Source organism: Mobula hypostoma, chromosome 8, assembly GCF_963921235.1.
Source record: "Mobula hypostoma chromosome 8, sMobHyp1.1, whole genome shotgun sequence".
NCBI classification, from domain to species: domain Eukaryota; kingdom Metazoa; phylum Chordata; class Chondrichthyes; order Myliobatiformes; family Myliobatidae; genus Mobula; species Mobula hypostoma.
The window spans coordinates 121,217,906-121,238,233 of NC_086104.1; the positions used below are offsets into that span (position 1 = coordinate 121,217,906).

General features: G+C 46.7%; 1 protein-coding gene across 2 annotated transcripts in view; it reads right to left on the minus strand.

Annotated features, from left to right (window-relative positions):
* LOC134350892 (uncharacterized) overlaps window positions 1–12,842 on the minus strand; it is a 75,722-nt gene extending 62,880 nt beyond the window's left edge. For both annotated transcript variants that reach the window (XM_063056700.1, XM_063056699.1), the window contains exon 1: window positions 12,757–12,842. In XM_063056700.1, the coding sequence (XP_062912770.1) occupies window positions 12,757–12,817 (61 nt within the window). In that variant the 5' untranslated portion in view covers window positions 12,818–12,842. The remainder of the gene's footprint in view (window positions 1–12,756) is intronic.
* Between the last annotated feature and the right edge of the window lie 7,486 nt (window positions 12,843–20,328).

Here is a 20,328-nt window from a genome sequence, read left to right on the forward strand (position 1 = left end):
TGGCTTTCTGCACCATCCTACAGTCCAACACCTTCAGGTAGAGGTCCCGAGATCGTCACGGTGGGATTGTTCTTTCATACAACACCAGACGGTGATTGCCGAATGGGTTCTAGACGGCGTCGGGTCGGTGGCGGGAGCTGCACCGGCGACATGCCCGTCCCGTAGCGGCCGGGAGATGGGGAGAGCGGCCGGAACGTAGGCTGGGGAAGCGGGAAGGAGCGAGAGGGAGCCTCGGAGAGCGGTAACTGCAAAGTTTGTTGATTACCCACGTTTGTGGGTAGATGGTGAGTTGTCAGGCTGCACCGATCAGCGCTCAGATCCATGGTGGGAGGTGGGATCACAGGAATTGTATCAAATGTTGGCGGGGGCGGGGGGCAGAAGCAGAAAGCCAACTTGTCTTTGGAAGTCGCATCCAATGTTGAGAAGGCGCGGCTAAAATCAGAAAGCCGGTTTCCGTTCAACATGATTGCGTACAGAAAGAGAGGGCGTGGGCACGGGTTGGAAGATTGTGTTTGAAATGCCTGTGTGCCCCTGTTGCGGGGGAGGGAGATTGTGTTTGAAATGTCTGTGTACCCCTGTTGTGGGGTGGGGGGAGATTGTGTTCGAAATGTCTGTGTACCCCTGTTGTGGGGTGGGGGGAGATTGTGTTCGAAATGTCTGTGTACCCCTGTTGGGGGTGGGGGGACAGGGAGATTGTGCTTGAAATGCCTGTGAGAGTGCACGGGTGTTGCTGCCATGGATTTTGGTAAGGTCTGGCCATTAACATGCCCTGTCCCTTTAAATTTCATCTCACAAACACCCAATACCTCACACTTGCTTGGACTGGATTCCATCGGCCATCGTCTCCAAGTATATTGACTCATACATCCACATTCACATCCAGCTGAGGTCCCAGTACGGATCCCTGCACAACACCACTAATTAAGTACTTCCAGTCAGAAAACATCCCATCAACCTGTACCTTCTGTCTGAAGTAGGCAAGCCAGTTCTGAATCCATCAGGGACTCTATCAAAGGCCTTGCTAAAATTCATGTAGGCAATATCCACTGTCCAGACTCCATCAGTCACCCTCCACCTTGTCAAAAAGCACAATAAAGTCAAAAACACACAACTGACCCCGCACAAAGGCAGCCTGACTGACCCCAATTCAGCCATGGTTTTCCATTAAATCCAATCCAAAGGAACATTTCAGATCAGGCTGCTGGCTGGACAGTTTCAGCTTTTCATGACTAAACTCTGGCTGTTGTTGACAGCTCCTGTCTGAGGTGGGGTCAGGTACCGTAGAGTTCACTCCTCACCTCGACCTATCTTTCTCCTCAGGTCCATCGCAGTCTGTGTGTGGCTATTCATGGTCGGATCTGCTGCTCGTAAGTACAACGTAGCATTGAGGGAGATTCTGTGTCCAGGGTCAAGAGAGTCATTCTGTGTCTAATCCCTGTGACGGGACAGTGTGCAGGGAACTGCGTTTCATCTGACCCATGGAGTGGGCAATGGATGGGACATTGCAGAGGGAGTTTCGCCCTGTATCTGGTTCAAGTATGGTATTATGGGACAATAGGGAGAGTGAGAGATTCATTCTTTGTCTGACCCTGGGGCTGTGATGGGGCAGTGTATAGGGAACCACTCTATGAAGGGGAGGATGATCTCCCTCTGAACCCACTGACCAGATGCTCCTCTCCTGACAGGTGATCACGGCCTCTGTAAGTTCATTCGAAAATCCATCTCCCTCAGCTGTCCCTGCACAATATCCTGGTCCCAGGTCCTGCAGCTTCACAACCTCCAAAAGTTCCAGGATACCTGTACCAGAGGCAAAGGCAACAAACTCCACTGTCAGATTGCCAAGCAGACCAGGGTGGAAGCTGACAGAGTCACCCTGAACTACACCCGGGTTATCCCTGGCACTGTCTACTGTGAGATCTCCAACAACACATCAGGTAAGTGCCGATGGGAGAAGAAGAGGGAGGGTCTGATACTCCAGACTGCCACCATTCCGATGTTTATTCTCTCCGTGCTACTAGGGGTAGACTCTAGACTAGGGGTCGCCAACTTGTCGATCGCGATCGACCGCTCGATCTTTGAGACTTTCCCAGTAGATCCCGAAAAAAATCAAAAATAAATACACAAATACTGTAGTAATGTGAGTATTATAAAAGTAATACTAATTAGTGTAATGGTAATATAGCAATATTTTCGCTAAAAAGCTGTTTGTAAAGAGAGATTGTTTCCAGGTTGTGGGGGTTTAGTTCCGTTCTTTCTGCCCAGTGCGCTTGTGTGTAGCTCCCCGCCATGCACCGCGTTTTCAGCGTAGCCTGTGCTGCATCAAAGTGACCAATCAGATTAGATAAGAGTACAGACTGTCGCAAACATCAATATACAGCAGTGGTCCCCAACCACCGGGCCACGAAGAATGAAGTGGTGCAGCGGTAGTCCGGATGCACACAGCACATCTTTAAGAAAAAAAAAATGAAATAGACAAGATAATAAATTAGGTGCCGCCTGGCACGTAAATGTCAGCCTAGATCAGAGGCGACGCATTTGGCAATCGCTCGTGATATCCTGATAGCAGGGCGGAGGCTCCACGAAAGAAGGCGAAATCGTACAAATTCCATCCAGAATGGGAAGAGGAATTTCTGTTTACCTCGGTGAAAGACAAGTGTGTATGTATGTTGTGCCACCAAACACAAGCACTGACTAAAAGTGGGAATCTGGAGCGGCACCACAACACCAACCACCAGAAATTTAAAGACACCTACCCCCCAAAGAGCGCAATTCATGCCAGGAAAGTTGAGCAGCTGAAATCAGGGTTGAAGGCCCAGCAATCGTTTTTCACAAAACATGATGCTCAAAATAAGGCTGCTATTCAAGCATCATTTCGTGTAAGTTACCTTTTGGCTAAACACAAGAAGCCTTTTACTGATGGCGATTTATTCAAGGAAGTAATGGCCATTACCGCAGAGGCTGTTTTAATGACTTTAAAAACAAAAACGGCATCACAACCACAATTCATAATATACCGCTTGTCCCTGCAACAGTGACAAGGAGGGTAGAGTCATTGTCCGAGGACATGGATATTTTTCACTACAGTTCGATGAATACCTGGATGTAATGCAAACAGCTCAGCTTGCTGTATTTGTCAGAATGGCTTTCCAGGATTTTACAACAAAGGAGGATCTCCTCACTCTTTGTCAATTAAAGGAGAGAAAGAGAGGTGAGGATATTTACAATCAGTTTAAAAAATATGTCCATGAAAATGACACCCTCATTCATAAACTGGTGACAATTACTACTGATGGGGCCCCAGCAATGCATGGTGTGTGCACTAAAAGTCAGTGCCTATTTCGGGTCAACTTATCGTGGAGTTTAATGTCATGGTTAAGGGTCGAAACACTCGGTGAAGGTTGGGAACCACCTGATGACATCTGCTCCTGGCTGAAGGCTACGGTTACCTTATAAGGTAACTGGAGAATGCACCCTAACAGGTGTATGTAACAAGCGTGTGAAATTGCATTTTCACAGATGAAAATTATTAAATCTAAGTACAAGAGCTGACTTACTGACAGACACCTCACTAGGGTTCCCAACTTTCTCACTCACAAATAAGGGACAAAAGTAGCAGTCAAATCCTGGGACATTTGTGTTTACCCCGTAAAGACTACCACAACCATTAAGCTTTGCGCGGGCACCTGTGTGCGCATGCGCCTATGTGCCGATTTTGTTTAAACCCCACGAATCAGTTTTGGCTTAATTTTCATTACTTCTACTTCAGATAGGCTGTGTATTTATCATATCATTCCTGCTTTTACTATATGTTAGTGTTATTTTAGGTTTTACGTGTTATTTGGTATGATTTGATAGGTTATTTTTTTGGGTCTGGGAACGCTTAGAATTTTTTTTCCATATAAATTAATGGTAATTGCTTCTTCGGCATAAAACATTTCGGCACGAGAGGTTTCATAGGAACGCTCTACCTTAGTGGGGGAAATACGGGACAGTTGGCAACCCACACCTCACAGACTGTCTCAGACTGGCTGTAGTTATGAGCCAAATTTCAGGGAACTAGCAGAAAGTATTCAGCCCCAGTCACTACACTGAGTGCAACAGTCAGTTTTTATTCATTTATCTTTCGTGTTGAAATAAAATTAAATAATGAAACTTAGAATTAAAGGTGTGAAGTATTGTAATATTCTTAAAGAATGACAGCTATGGCCTGTTTGATACGCTAGTTAGTGTTTTCTTGTTTGAATTAATTTGAAAGTTTGACAAAAGTAGTTTGTGTAATTCAAATACAATTAGCCCAAATAAAAGGCCTCAAATTGGAAGTACAATCTGAGCTGTTTTTTTTTCTCTAAATGATATAGTAGGTAGATCTTGCCTTTCACTAAGGTCGAGGTAGGGGATCTTGGGCTTAAAAAGGTTGGTGACCGCTACTCTAGACTGAGAACAGCACAGCACAGGAACAGGCAATTTGGCCCAAATTATTTGAGGATCTGGGGAGAGCAGCTCAGCACTGAGGTGTACCCATCATGTTCGACAGGTTCGGAGAGTCCCAGACAGGAGACAGTGGCGTACGGGACGTCCACCTCACCACCGGTGACGAATTCTGAGATTGTGTCCACCAGGACAGACAGTTCCAAAAGAGGAGAAACGTGGGACATTATTATGCTGATGGGAATTCGAGGTGAGGTTTAAATGGCTCTCAGAAGTGAGTGGGTCTCTCCCCTCCTCCTGCTCTTTTCCCTGTTGCTGTGCTGGGCAGTTTGACAACAGAGGGCAGGAGAGCAGAATAAGGCCATTCAGCCCATTGAGTCTGTGCTGCCATTTGAACAGCAGCTGATTTTTCTCAATCCTGTGCTCCCTTTTAAATGTTTCTTCTCACCTTAAACCCCTGTCTCCTCGATTCCACAACTCAGGGTTCATAAGAATGTGTTCACCTTATTTGCATGCCTCAAATTTTATGCCCCTCTCTCAGATCACCTCTCAGTCTCCAGCGCTACTGTGAATAAAATCCCAATGAGTTCAGCTTCTCTCAATAGCTCCGTTCCTTGAGTCTGGGCAACATCGTCAAATCCCCTCGGCTCTCTTTGCAGCTGAACGGCATCTGTCCAACAGCAGGGTGATCAATATTGTAAATCTCCTGACTGACGAAGGCCAGCACTCCTGTCTACCTGTGCCACTGTGTACAAAACATTTACTTGACACATAAGGCGATGGATATATTTCTTGACACAAAATGCAGTGGGATAGGGTGGGAGAATTTGTATTCTCTGTGTTTGTTCCATGTACATTGAAACATACAGTGAAATGCATCGTTTGTGTTAACGACTAACAGCCGAAGGAGGTGCAGGGGGCAGCCTGCAATTGTCACCACACATTCTGGTGTCTGCAGTAAATGTACAAATCAGAACAGAAGGAGCAACAAACAACATCGGCAAGACCACCCGGTTCCATCGATTCCAATCCAGAGTGCACAATGGAATAGATGGAACTGCACGGTGAGGGGTGGATGTAAACAGACTGTTCCACATCTATACTGTACGTTTCTGGTCGATTTGCTCTAATTATAATATTTCTGTTCCCCAGTGACGGTGGGAGTCTGTGTGCCTGTGGTTGTGTTTCTCTTTCTCTGGTCAGTGACCACATCCATTCCTGGAGAATCTCTGTTCCAGAGCTCCCCATTCGTTCCTTCGCTGTACCCCTTCCGTTCTTCAGTTCCCCCTCCAGTTGTTAACCCCTCCCCATCTCACCTCCTCTCCCTGAACGTCCCTCCCTGCCTCTGTCACCCTGTAATCAGACTCTCTATTCTACACCCAGGTGCGGAATGTGTGGCTCGTGAGAAGATTGGCCCAGACAGAATGTTGTGGGGCGTCTACGCACAGTGAGATCCCACTATCAGCAGAATTCAGGACCCTTGGCACTTGAACATTCTCTCCTCTTCCACTACCCGTCAGCAGAAGATACAAACATTTGAAACTGGTCCAACAAGACTCGAGGACAACCTCTGTCCCGCCATCACCAAACTTCTCGTACCCAAGAAGATGAACGTGTGATCTGTGTCTTGGTATTTGTGACAATCGTAAACCAGTTACCAACGCTCCGGAAATAGGCAGCAGATACAAGGTGCTCCTTAAATGGCCAGGGGAGATGAGTGATACATTTGCCCTCAGTAGCCACTTTTACCTTCACCTGATTAACACAAATATCTGATCAGGCAATCATGTGTCAGCAACACAAGGCATTGAAGCCTGCAGACTCGAGGTTCAGACGTCGATCAGAATGGGGAAGAATAGAGTCTGCATTGAAGCCTGCAGACTGAGGTTCAGACGTTGATCAGAATGGGGAATAATAGAGTCTGTATTGACAGAGTCTGCGTTGAAGCCTGCAGACTGAGGTTCAGACGTTGATCAGAATGGGGAAGAATAGAGTCTGTATTGACAGAGTCTGCGTTGAAGCCTGCAGACTGAGGTTCAGACGTCGATCAGAATGGGGAAGAATAGAGTCTGTATTGACAGAGTCTGCATTGAAGCCTGCAGACTCGAGGTTCAGACATTGATCAGAATGGGGAAGAATAGAGTCTGTATTGACAGAGTCTGCGTTGAAGCCTGCAGACTCGAGGTTCAGACATTGATCAGAATGGGGAAGAATAGAGTCTGTATTGACAGAGTCTGCGTTGAAGCCTGCAGACTGAGGTTCAGACGTCGATCAGAATGGGGAAGAATAGAGTCTGTATTGAAAGAGTATGCGTTGAAGCCTGCAGACTCGAGGTTCAGATGTCAATCAGAATGGGGAAGAATAAAGTGGCTGCTGTGGCCTTGTTTGCATTCAGACAAAATAAACATAACAACAGCAATTATATAATTTCATGTTAATTTTAAACACAAACGGTTCTTCAGAGCAACATAGACGAAGTGCTGCAGGAACTCGACAGGACAGGCAGCATCTATGGGGGAAAAAAGTACAGTCGACTTTTCAGACCGACCCTTTGGCAGGACTGGAGAAAAAAAATGATGAGTAGATTTGAAAGGTAGGGGAGGAGGAGAGAGAAGCACAAGGTGATGGGTGAAACCAGGATGGGGAGGGATAAACTAAAGAGCTGGGAAGTTGATTGGTAAAAGAGATACAGGGCTCGAGAAAGGGGAGTCCAACAGGAGAAAACAGAAGGCCTTGGAAGAAAGAAAAAGAGGGTGAAGTACCAGAGGGAGGTGATGGTAGGCAAGGAGATGAGGTGAGAGGGGGAGCAGGGGATGACTGGTGTTGTTCCTGCAACCTGAGTGCAGCCCTATCATGCCAGTAAAGGAGCCCATCGATTAACATATCAGACTGGGAAGAAGAATTAAAATGGATGGCCACTGGGAGATCACGCTTCTGCTGGCGGACAGAGCGTAGGTGCTTGGCGAAGCATCTCCCAGTCAATGTTCCCGTGTTGACTGTAGACCGACTGCTTTCCTTGCAGAGAGAACAGAAGACATTCTTACTCACTGACTGTTTGGGGCCCTGAATGGTAGTGAAGGAGGAGGTGTAGGGACAGGTGTTGTACTAGATCTGTTTGCAAGGAGATCAGTGGGGAGGGACAAATGGACTAGGGAGTTGCGTAGGGAGCGATCGCAACAGAAATCAGAAAGTGATGCGGCTGATAAGCTGGTGCAGGGGGCAGGGCTTCAGGTTCTTGGATATTTGGGATCTCTTCTGGGGGAGGCATGACCTGTTCAAAAGTGACGGGCTGCACCTGAACCCAACGGGAACCAATATTCTCGCAGTCAGGTTTGTTGGAGCTGTAGGTGAGGGTGTAAACTTATTCGGCAGGGGGCTGGGAACTCGGAACCCATGGAAGGGACTCAGGGTAGAACAAGTGGTTAGAAAAAACAAAGTTAACATGCAGTCAGTTTGTCAGGAATGGCAGGCCGGTGATGGGATTTAGTTGCAGCCAACAAGTTGAGTATCAAATTATTGGGGATTCAGAGTCAGAAAGGACAGCAAATACGGTACTCAAGGTGTTTAATCTAAATGTGTGTAGTATAAGAAGTAAGGTGGATGATCTTGTTGCAATTTTACAGATTATCAGATATGACATTGTGACCATCACTGAATCATGGCTGAAGGACTGGGAGCTGAATGTCCAAGGTCACGCGTTGCATCAGAGGATAGGAAAGTAGGCAACAAATTAGTAGAAATTTGTGACATAGGATTGGAAGATGTTGAATTTTTGTTAGTTAAGAAACTGCAAGGGTAAAAGAACCCTGGTGCAAGACCTCCCAAAAGTCACAGGGATGTGTACAAAGAGTACAACAGGAAATAGAAAAGGCTTGTCAAAGGGGCAATGTTATGTCAGTCATATGAGATTTCAACATGCAGGTCAATTAGGAAAATCAGGTCGGAAATGGATCTCAAGGGAATGAGTTTGCTGAATGCCTATTAGATGGCTTTTTAAAGCAGTTTGTCATTGAGCCTACTAGGGGATCAGCTATACTAGATTGGGTGTTATGTAATGAACCGGAGGTGATAAGGGAGCTTAAAATAGAAAAGCCCTGAGGAGCACAATATCTGACATAGCAGTATTTCAGTGGATTAAGGGAAATGTCATTCCACTCTTCAAGAAAGGAGGAAGCTGCAGAAAGGAAATTGTAGACCCGTTACTCCAACCTGAGTGGTTGGGAAGATATTGGAGTCAGTTGTTAAGGATGAGGTTATGGATTACTTGGTGACACAGGACAAGATCAGACAAAGTCAGCATGGTTTCCTGAAGGGAAAATCTTGCCTAATAAACCTGCTTGTATTCTTTGAGGAGATAACACGTAGGATAGATAAAAGGGATGCAGTGGATGTTGCATATTTGGACTTTCAGAAGGGTTTTGACAAGGTGCCTCACGCGAGGCTGCAAGTTAGGACCACATGGCATTACAGGAAAGTTACTGGTATATTTAGAGCATTGGCCAAGTGGTAGGGGGCAGTGACTGAATAAAAGGATTATTTTCTCATTGGCTGCCAGTGACTAATGGTGTTCCGCACGGATCAGTGATTGGATAGCTTTTTATGCTGTATATCAATGATTTAGAATGTGGAATAGGTGGCTTTGTTGGCAAGTTTGCAGATGATATAATGATAGGTGGAGGGGCAGCTAGTGTTGAGAAAACAAATGAAATAGAATGTTAGAAAATGCATGGTCATGCACTTTGGTCGTGAAAATAAATCTGAAGAGTATTTTCTGAACAGGGAGAAAATCAAATACCAGAGATGCTTGGTGAGACTAGAATTAGAGGCCACGAGGTAAGGGTGAAAGGTGAACATGAGAGGGAACTTCTTCACTCAGACAGTGGTGAGAATGTAGAATGAACTGCCAGGGGCATTGGTGGAAGCAGGTTCGATTTTAATGCTCCAGAAGTATGGATACGTACATGGATAGCAGGAGTGTGGGGTGGGGAGGAGGGGACAGGTGCAGATCAATGCAACCAGGCAGGTTTGGCATCGACTAGATGGGCCAAAGGACCTGTTTCTGTGTTGTAGTTCCTATGACTCTGATTCTATAAAAGATGTTAAAGACACATGTACCACTTGGGCTGGCACAGTAGTGTAGTTGTTGGCATAACACTTTTAGTACCAGCGATCCAGGTTCGATTCCCAAAACTGCCAGTAAGGAGTTTCCATGCTCTCCCCATGACCATGTGGGTTTAATCCGGGTGCTCCAGTTTCCTCCCACAGACAGTTGGTAGATTAACTGGTGATTGTAAACTGTCGTGTGATTAGGCGAGGATTAAATCGTGTGATTGCTGGGTGATGTGTCTCCAAGTGCCAGAAGGGCCTATTCGTGATGTATCTCAATAAATAAACTCATCAACATTAAAAGTTACAGGTAGAGTCGTCAACTGTAAACATCGTTAAAGCAACGAGGAGATTTCACATTGACTTTGTCAACAGTAAAAGTTGTTGAAGATACATGTATACTCATACGCTCAGATCCTTAAACAATCATGTATGCAATTCTAATCCGCAAACTCTGTACCTCCCTCTGCAGCTCGGTGACTCCCTCACCGAGGCACCACAGTCAGTGTGGATCAGAAAGAACATCTCTACCTCATTGACAACCAACACTGGTACCCCTCAGGGGTGTGTGCTCAGCCCACTGCTCTGCTCTCTCTACACCCATGTCTGTGTGGCTAGGCACAGCTCAAATGCCAGCCATAAATTTGCTGATGCCCCAACTATTATGGGCAGAATATCAGATGGTGACAAGGAGGCATTCAGGAGTGAGATAGATCAGTTGGAGAAGTGGTGTCACAACAGCAACCTTCTTCATTGCTACCATCACGGAGGACACTCAGAGCCTGAGGTCACACCCCTGACGTTTCAGGAACAGCTCCATTCCACAGTCAAACACCGTCAGGTAGAGGTCTCGGGATCGCCAAAATAAACTAGGAGATGTTGGCAGGGATGCCAGCAGAGCAGCAATGGTGTGAGTTTCTAGGAAAAATCAAGAAGGTGCAGGACAGATGTATTCCAAAAACAAAGATATACTCAAATGGCAAAATTGTACAACCATGGCTGACAAGGGAAGTCAAAGTTAATGTAAAAGCAAAAGAAAGAGAGGGCATACAACAGTGCAAAAATTAGTGGTAAGATAAACGATTGGAAAGCTTTTAAAACCCTACAGAGAGCAACTAAAATAATCATTCGGAGGAAAAAGATTAAATATGAAAGCAAGCTAGCAAACAATATCAAGGTGGATAGTAAAAGCTGCTTCAATTATGTAAAAAAAAAGAGATGAGAGTGGATATAGGACCACTAGAATATGAGGCTGGAGAAATAAAAACAGGGGCCAAGGAGATGACAGATGAACTAAATGAATATTTCGCATTCACTGTGAAAGACATTAGCAGTGTGCCAAATGTTGAAGGGCGTGAATGAGGAGAAGTGAATGCAATTAAAAAGTGCTCGAAGAGTTGAAAGACTGAAAGATACACAAGGCACCTGGACTGGATGAACTGTACCCTAGGGTTCTGAAAGAGGTAACAGTATAGATTGTCGAGGCATTAATAATGATCTTTTAAGAATCATTAGCCTCTGGCATCGCGCCAGAGGACTGGGAAATTGCAAATGTCACTCCACTCTGCATGAAAGGAGGAAGCTACAGAAAGGAAATTATAGACCAGTTACTCCAACCTGAGTGGTTGGGAAGATGTTGGAGTCAATTGTTAAGGATGATGTTATGGATTACTTGGTGACACAGGACAAGATCGGAGAAAGTCAGCATGGTTTCCTTAAGGGAAAATCTTCCCTAACAAACCTGCTTGTATTCTTTGAGATTGCACGTAGGATCGATAACGGGGATGCAATGAATGTTGCATATTTGGACTTTCAGAAGGGTTTTGACAAGGTGCCTCACACGAGGCTGCAAGAAAGGACCACATGGCATTACAGGAAAGTTACTGGCATAGTTAGAGCATTGGCCGAGTGGTAGGAGGCAGTGACTGTGAATAAAAGGATCCTTTTCTGGTTGGCTGTGGTTTTCCACAGGGATCAGTGATTGGATAGCTTTTTATGCTGTATATCAATGATTTAGAATGTTGAGTAGGTGGCTTTGTTGCCAAGGTTGCAGATGATATGATGATTGGTGGTGGGGCAGCTAGTGTTGAGAAAACAAATGAAATACAATGTTGGAAAACACATGGTCATGCACTTTGGTAGTGTAAGTAAATGTGAAGACTATTTTCTGAACAGGGAGAAAATCAAATACCAGAGATGCTGAGGGTCTTGGGAGTCCTTGTGCAGAACACCCTAGAAGTTAACTTGCAGGTAGAGTCAGTGGTGAGGAAGGCAAATGCAATGTTAGCATTCATTTCAAGAGGTCAGGAATACAAGAGCAGGGATGTGATTCTGAGGATCTATGAGGCCTCACTGGTGCCGGCTCTGGGTCTGTACTCGCTGGATTTGGATGGGAAATAGGGAGAACATAAGAACATAGCATACAAGAAATAGGAGCAGGAGTAGGCCATCCGGTCCATCGAGTTTGCAGACGATATCGAAAGAGTTACTGTACACAGGGGAGCAGGATGTTTTAAGCTGAGCATTGACAAATGGCTTTTAAACCAGATAGACGCAAAGTTACATTTTGGGAGATCAGACAAGGGAAGAACTTGTACAATGACTGGTAGGGCCCCTGGGGAGTGCAATGGAACAGAGGGACCTCCAAGTACGTGTATAGTTCACTGAAGGGGCGTCACACGTAGACGGGGTGGGGAAGGAAGAGCTTATCACGCTGCTCTCCATTTGTCAGGGCGCTGAGTATAGGAGTTGGGAGGTTATAATGCAGTTCACATATGACGTTGGCAGTAACAGAATTGAGCAGTTTTGGTTCCTCAGATATCGGACAAATATTTCTTCCCCAACAAAGGGCGTGAACAAAAGATCTCACAGGGGCGGAGATAAAGGAGACGCACAAACCGGCAACAACACCTTGTTATTTAGAGATTGTAAGCCTTTGCGTTGTACTGTTCTGCAAAACAACAAATTTCACCTTTATAAAGAAACCTGATTCTGATGCAGAGGCAACAGGCAAAACCCTGCGTCTCATACCATCTCTCTCTCTGTCTCACACACAACCCCTTCCCGCCCACCGGGGTACAGTCGATCTTTCTCACTCACACACGGACATCTCTCCCACACCCACAGATGTCGTTCAGTCTCGCAATCCCTCATACTGACTCACTGGAAGTGTCCGACTTGGAGCGTAGACAGTCCAATTTGCCTCTACAGACATGGCAGTACCTGCTGATTTCCCGCAGCCTCTCCGGAATCCCTGGATACAGATTGCTTCTGTTGTCTCCATTCAGCGCCGGGTTGCAGAGCCCCGAATCTTCTCTTCCTGACAATGGATGAACTTTTCCCGCGCCAAAGTTATTTTCGCGCCATAGTAATCCCCGCCCCCACACTCAGGCCTCCTATTGGTTATCCACATAATCCCCGCCCATCTAGAGATCCCACCTCCTACCAATGTATGTGGAGGCGCTGGCTCGGTCGCAGATTCGAATTTGTTTTTCTCTCCAATGCAGTTCATACGCTGTTACTCGGGCGATGGGATGGGATGGTAGAGGGACGGAGATGGATGTGAGGAGGGGTGAGGAGACTGGAAAGCAGCAGGGAGAAGGGTGGCGAACGGGGATTGGGAGATGGCAGTGGAAGTGGTCGATAGAATGAGGGAGGGAAAGAGCAGGCGAGGGCGAGAGATGTCTCTCGCAACTCCATCTCTTCGTCCCTATCTCTAATGGTGACTGGACAGGGAGAGACCACACATTTACTGATGAGTCACAGTGAAGCTTCAGAGACCAGGTACAATAAAGGTCCGAGGTGTGAGATGCTCTCAGGGCTGCTGTACTTGGCGCAGGTGTGGCCCGTCCCCGGCTCCTGCAGCTCGGAAATCACCAATGCCGTCTTCAGATTCGTCTGGGGATCGAGGATGGAGCGGGTCAGACGGGCCGCCATGCACAAGTCCCTGGACAATGGGGGCAAGAACGTCCCCAATGTCGTCCTCACCCTGATGGCCATCTTCGAGTGTGGCTGCATCAGGTTGTGCATAGATCCCAGATACATGGGCACCAGGTACCGCTGTGTGCCCAGGTTCTACCTGTCAGCCTGGCTGCGAGGGATGGGTCTCGCCCCTTTCGCGGACAACACCCCCGTCAGCGGGTCGTTGCCGCCATACCTGTCCTTCGTAGAAAAGTTCTTCCAGGGCCATCAGGTAGTGGTCGGCACGTAATGTGCTGCAGGAGTGGGACGAGATGGACCCAGTGGAGTGGCTCCCTGAGCAGACCGTCCAGTACAGCTGGCAAATTGCCTCATCACCAGATCTCACCAACAGGCACCAAGACCTCGCCTGGCTGGCGGTGAGAGGGGCCCTCCCTGTCTGATCCTTTCTGTACGCCCGGGACGTCATCTCCACACCCCGCTGCCCACGGGAGGACTGTCGCTGGATCACCAGAACTCGCACAACTCACCCAGTACGGTCTCAGCAAGAGAAGAAAGAAGAAGAATGGTGGAGTCATCAGGGCGCCGTCATGACAAGGGTTTTGCACCGATCTTTTTCGGGATTGCTCACCATGTGGCGTTTCTGTAGCATTCTCCAGGGATTTTTTTACGAGGTCGAGTTGCTAGATCGACGCTCAACCCAGCACGGATGGAAAACGTGCAAGGGAGCCGGAGAGAGTGAGCACTTTCAAGTTCCTGGACGTCAAGATCTCTGAGAAGGTAACCTGGTCCCAACAGAAGGCAAGACAGTGCCTATATTTCACTAGCAATTTGAGGGAATTTGGTTTGTCAACTGAAACAATTCAAACTTATACCGATGTACTATGACTATGTATTGATGAGCAGTGCCTCAGAAAAGGAGTGTCCATTATTAAGGACCCCCATCACCCAGGACATGCTCTCTTCTCATTGTTACCATCAGGAAGGAGGTACAGAAGCCTGAAGACACACACAATGAACAACTTCTCCCCCTCTGCCATCTGATTTCCAAATGAACATTGAACTCAGGAACACTATTTCACTTTTATTTCTGTTCCTGCGTTATTTTTAATTTAACTATTTTATTTATGCTGTAATTCGTTTAATTTTTATATTTCTGTATTTTATCATGTAATGCATTGTACTATTGCTGCTAAGTTAACATGTTTCACGACATATACTGGTGATAATAAACCTGATTCTGATTCTGACTTTAATTGCTGACACATTTGCTGAGCTTGTTTTACTTTGCCTTCTCTACTGCCCTCTCAATCTGTGTGGAATGTGCAGGGAGCAACGGACTTGGACCCGAAGATTCCTCTTCCCATCTCTGGGGGTCTCACCATTAATGGTGTACCGTCACTTTAGACTTGATCTCCCAAAGAGGAACACCTCACACTTCATCAAATTAAACTCCATATGCCATTTCTCTGCCCATTTCGGTAACTGACATCCCTTTGCCAGATTTATATACAAACCACAACACCAGTGATCTTCATGTTGTCTACAGACTTACCAAACCACCCATCCATATTCTCATCCAGGTCTGAAACAGTGTAGCTCACAGACAGATCCCTGCGGAATTCAATTAGTCACGGGTCTCCCTTGTGTCTCTTACACTGCCTTTTATCTTCTATGGAGCTATATGGCCAACTCACTGTGGATCCCATGCATCCTAATCTTCTGGACTAGCATCTCATGAAGGATCTTGTCATATTTATGACTAAAAGCCATGCAGACAATATCCATAGTTCTACCTTCAATCATCCTTGTCACCTCATCAAAAAAACTCGAGCAAGTTAGCAAGACACAACTTGTCACACACAAAGCCAGAGTGCCTGTTCCTAAATAGGCCATGGAATTCCAATGCGCATAAATCCCATCCCTGAGCTCCCTTTCCAGTACTTTCCCTACCACTGACGTGAGACTCACTGGTCTATAGATTCAAGCATTGTCCTTGTTACCCTTCATGGAACAACATTAGCTACGCAGTAGTCCTGTGGCTAGAGAGGGCAAGGAGATATTGGTCAAAGCCACAGCAATCTCCTCTCTTACTTCTACCACTGATTTGTGGAATACAATATCAGGTCCCGAGGACTTATCCAACTTAACGTCTTTCAAAAGACCCAACACTACCTCCAGCTGTATATATTGAGATGCCCTAGTAAATTAGCTCAGTTCACACTGAACTCATTCTGCTCCTTGGTAAATACTGATGGAAATTACTAGAATTGCTGGGGGGTGCGGGGGCGGGAGGGAAACCTAACTTAAGAGACCGAGGAAGGGACAGTTGGCTCACAAATCGAGAAAGCCTCTAGACAGTGTCAGAGGGAGGATAGGCAGTTGATAGAGAAAGAACGTGCTCAGACTGATGGTTTGCGATGTGCCTATTTTAATGCAAGGAGTATCGTGAACAAACCAGATGGGCTTAGAGCGTGGATCAGCACTCTATGATGTTGTGGCCATTACAGAGACTGGGATGGCTCAGGGGCAGGAATGGCTACTTGGAGTGCCAGGCTTTAGATGTTTCAGTAAGGACACGGAGGGAGGAAAAAGAGGTGGGGTCGTAGCAATGCTGATCAGAGATAGTGTCACGGCTGCAGAAAAGCAGGAAGTCATGGAGGGGCTGTCTACACAGTCTCTGTGGGTAGAAATTAGGAACAGGAAAGGGTCAATAACTCTACTGGGTGTTTTTTATACACCAACCAATAGTAGTAGGGACATCGAGGAGCAGATAGGGAGAAAGATTCTGGAAAGTTGTAACAATAACAGGGTTGGCGTGGTGGGAGATTTTAATTTCCCAAATATTGATTGGCATCTCCCTAGAGCAAGGGTTTAGATAGGGTGGAGTTTGTTAGGTGTGTTCAGGAAGGTTTCCTGACACAATATGTAAATAAGCCTACAAGAGGAGAGGCTGTACTTGATCTGGTATTGGGAAATGAATCTGGTCAGGTGTCAGGTCTCTCAGTGGGAGAGCATTTTGGAGATAGTGATCACAATTCTAGATCCTTTACCACAGCATTGGAGAGGGAGGGGAACAGACAAGTTAGGAGAGTGTTTAATTGAAGTAAGGGAAAATATGAAGCTATCAGGCAGGAACTTGGAAACATAAATTTGGAGGAGATGTTCTCAGGGAAATGTACAGCAGAAATGTGTCAAATGTTCAGGGGATATTTGCGTGGCGTTCTGCATAGGTACGTTCCAATGAGACAGGTACAGGAACCATGGAGTACAAAGTCTGTTGAAAATCTAGTCAAGAAGAAAAAAAAGCTTATGGAAGGTTCAAAAAAACAAGGTAATGATAGAGATCTAGAAAATTATAAGACCATCAGGAAGGAGCTTAAGAATGAAAGTAGGAGAGCCAAAATGGGCCATGTGAAGGCCTTGGCAAGTAGGATTAAGGAAAACCCCAAGGCGTTCTGCAAGTACGTGAAGTGCAAGACGATAAGACATGAGAGAATGGCCTCGATTTTTCTCACTCACATAATTCCATGCAGCGACTCTGTCGAAATTCTCTCTCGTCGAAATATCTCTCCCCATCGATAATCACTTCCGTCGAAATATCTCTCCCCGTCGAAATTTGCTTTTTAGCTGGTTCAGCACAACATTGTGGGCCGAATGGCCTGTTCCTGTACGGTGCTGTTCAATGTTCGATATTCTCTGAAACCGAATCTGTCGACTGTTTCTCAATGTCATTCTCCACACCCCCATTACCCAGTTTGACAACTCTGTCTGTCTGTTTGTCTCTTTCTCTCTTTCTTCACACGTCGAACTCCGACGATTCCGCGGCCTCCCGGCTTGTATCCCCACTAGCAGCTAAACCTCGGCTCTCAGCCTCGATTACTCTCTCTTACCTACATGTTGAAACTCTGATTCCGTGCACTGTTTCTCGGTCCGTCTGTCTGACTGTGTCTCTCTCTACACCCACTATCCACTCTGGTGACTGATTCTCCGTCTCTCTATCTACATTCCCATTACACAACATGCCGGAGGAGCTCAGCAGTCCAGGCAGCATCTATGGAAAAGAGTGAACAGTCGAGTTTGCAGGTCGAGACCGTGCATCAGGGCCTTAGAAGGGTCATACACATGAGTTAAAGTTCCATCTACCACCCTACCCTCAAATTTACTTAACCATTTCCAGCACCTCCCTTCCCTTTCTGAATCTCTCTGTATCCATCTCTGGAGACAGTCTACCCACTGATATCGTTTATAAACCCACTGATTCTCAGAGCTACCTGGACTATACCTCTTCCCTCGCTATCACTTGTAAAAAATGCCATCCGCTTCTCTCAGTTCCTCAGTCTCTGCCGCATCTGTTCTCAGGATGAGACTTTTCATTCCAGAATTATTGAGATGTCCACCTTGATCAAAGAGAGGGGCTTCCAACATCAACGCTGACCTCACCCGCATCTCTTCCATTTTATGCATGCCTGTCCTCGCCTCTTCCTCCCACGGGCACACCAGGAATAGGGTTCCTCTTGTCCTCACCTCCCACCACACTATCCCCATGTCCAGCACATTATTCTCCGTAAGTTCTGCATCCCCCACCTCCAAGCACATCTTTTCCTGCCTACCCTCCCACTCTCTGCAGGGATCTCTCCCTACACAACCCACTTGTCCAATTGCCCCTCCTCACTGATCTCCCTCCTGGCACGTACTTATCCTTCCAAGCGGAACAAGTACCACACCTGTGCCTACATCTCCTCCCTCACTACCATTAGGCCCATTGGGGTGTATGGGGTGTCAGGCAGGGGTAACACCTCTGGTGGGGGAACATGTCGCGTCCTTTTCAAGGCGGTTAGTCCCCCATTGGTCTCACAGCTCTCACCTGTGGCTCCTCGTAGCTGTTGCATGCGACAGCCGGCTAAACCAGGTGAGGGTAGCCGGCGGGTCTCAAACCCTCGGTGAGATAGGGAGTTGTCTATCCCAGCATGTGAAGACAGACTCCGGCGGATTGAGCGGACGAGACCAATGGAAGGTCCAACGGTCAAGAAGGCGGTCTCTGCAAGTGTCGTGGAACGTGTAGAGCAGGACAAGACACAAAAGACGTCCTGGTCATCCACTGCACCTAGTTCCATCTCCAGCCGTCTCGACTCTGTCTTGCGACTGGATCCAGTTGGGAATTGGGAAGAGAGAGTGAGGCAGACGCTGCGCAACTCTCCCAGACTTAAGTACAAATCGCGCTAGCCTCGACACCATCATAATGATGTCGAGGTCCTCGTCGACGCGGATGGACGAACACGCACCATTGGGCCCCAAACACTTACTTCCAGGTGAGTAACATTTCACCTGCAAGTCTGGTGGGGTCATCTACTGTATCCATTGCTCCTAGTGTGGCCTCCTGTACATCAGAGAGACCCAACGTAGATCGGGAGACCGCTCGGCTGAGTACCTGTGCTCCATCTGCCAGGAAATGTGGGATTTCCCTGTAGCCACCTATTTCAATTCTGCTCCCATTCCCATTCCAAAATGTGAGTGAATGGCCTCTTCTAATGCTGTGCTGAAGCCATTCTCAGGTTGAAGGAGCAACACCTTGTATTCCGACTGCGTAGCTTCCAACTTGAACCCTGATTTCTTGAAATTCCAGTAACTGCCTCCACCTTCTTCTTTACCACTGCCCGTTCCTGTTTCCCTTTCACCTCATCTCCTTACCTGCCCATCACCTCTGTCCAGTGCTCCATCACTTTGCCCTTGTTTGTATTGAACTCCATCTGCCTCTCTCTGAACAACCTCCCCTCTGATCTGTATCCACCACAACCTTCCTTGCTCTCCACAGCACCATTAACCTGTGTTAGTCACAAACCTAGCAATCATGTCTCCAACGTTCACAACTCAGTTGCTAACATATTACACGAGTTACACTGTGGTACGCTGCAGGTCACAGACTTTAATCCAAAAAGTATTCCCCCCCCCCCCGCCACCCCCAACGAATACTTGCTATCTCTGATCACCAGACAATGTTGGAACCAATTATCCAGTTGCTCTGGACCCCTTCTGGACCAGCCCTCCCTATGAAGATAACATCTCCCTCACTGCCCTCCTTGATCCTCAGTTACCTCCTCCATTCTGTCAAATTCTGAGTGGGTGAAGGATGTCCCCATTCAACGAAGAGTTGAAATGCCTGTATCTCTGCTGCATAATTCGGTGACATTTCAGCCCAAGAGTTGGTCGGGTTCCATGGTTAATAGTCTCTCGGGGCATCCCACATAAAGGGAATCCCTGGACCCCTGGATGAATGTGAATGTCTGGGTCAGCTGCGTAAACCCCAGCATTTGGCCACATTTACCAAGCATGGGCTTTGCCCAGTCTGAGATCACCTGGGATTAATTCCAGCCTCTTTCCCAAATCTGTCAGGGATTTGGATGTGGGAATAATGAAGGAATCATTCTGGGATGTGAACACTAACGAACCTGGTGTAAAAAACATCAGTATTGTAAATTTTCTCTTTAGTTAACTTGTATGCACAGCAAATAGTGTTGTTAGTTAAATGTTTACAATCCAAATACTGATTTGTATACCAGGTCTGCGAGGATTTCAGAACGTATCATCCAACATTCCATCTTCTCACGACCATCTAGCTGGTGCCAAGCCAGCATGAGACACTGCTATTGGGTTGTAAAAAAAAAAATTACTGTTTCATTTGGCAGAGAAGATAATCAATGTGTATCATTTTATTATGGGTGGGGTTTTAGAGAATGGAGGAGTATGCCATACGTTCCCCATTCATGCTAGAAACACAAGAGTCTCTGCTTTCCTAGATGTTTAAGGAAATTTGGGCTGTCAATGAAGAGATTGACAAACTTCCACAGATAGTTGCAAAGAAAATGTTTGCGAACC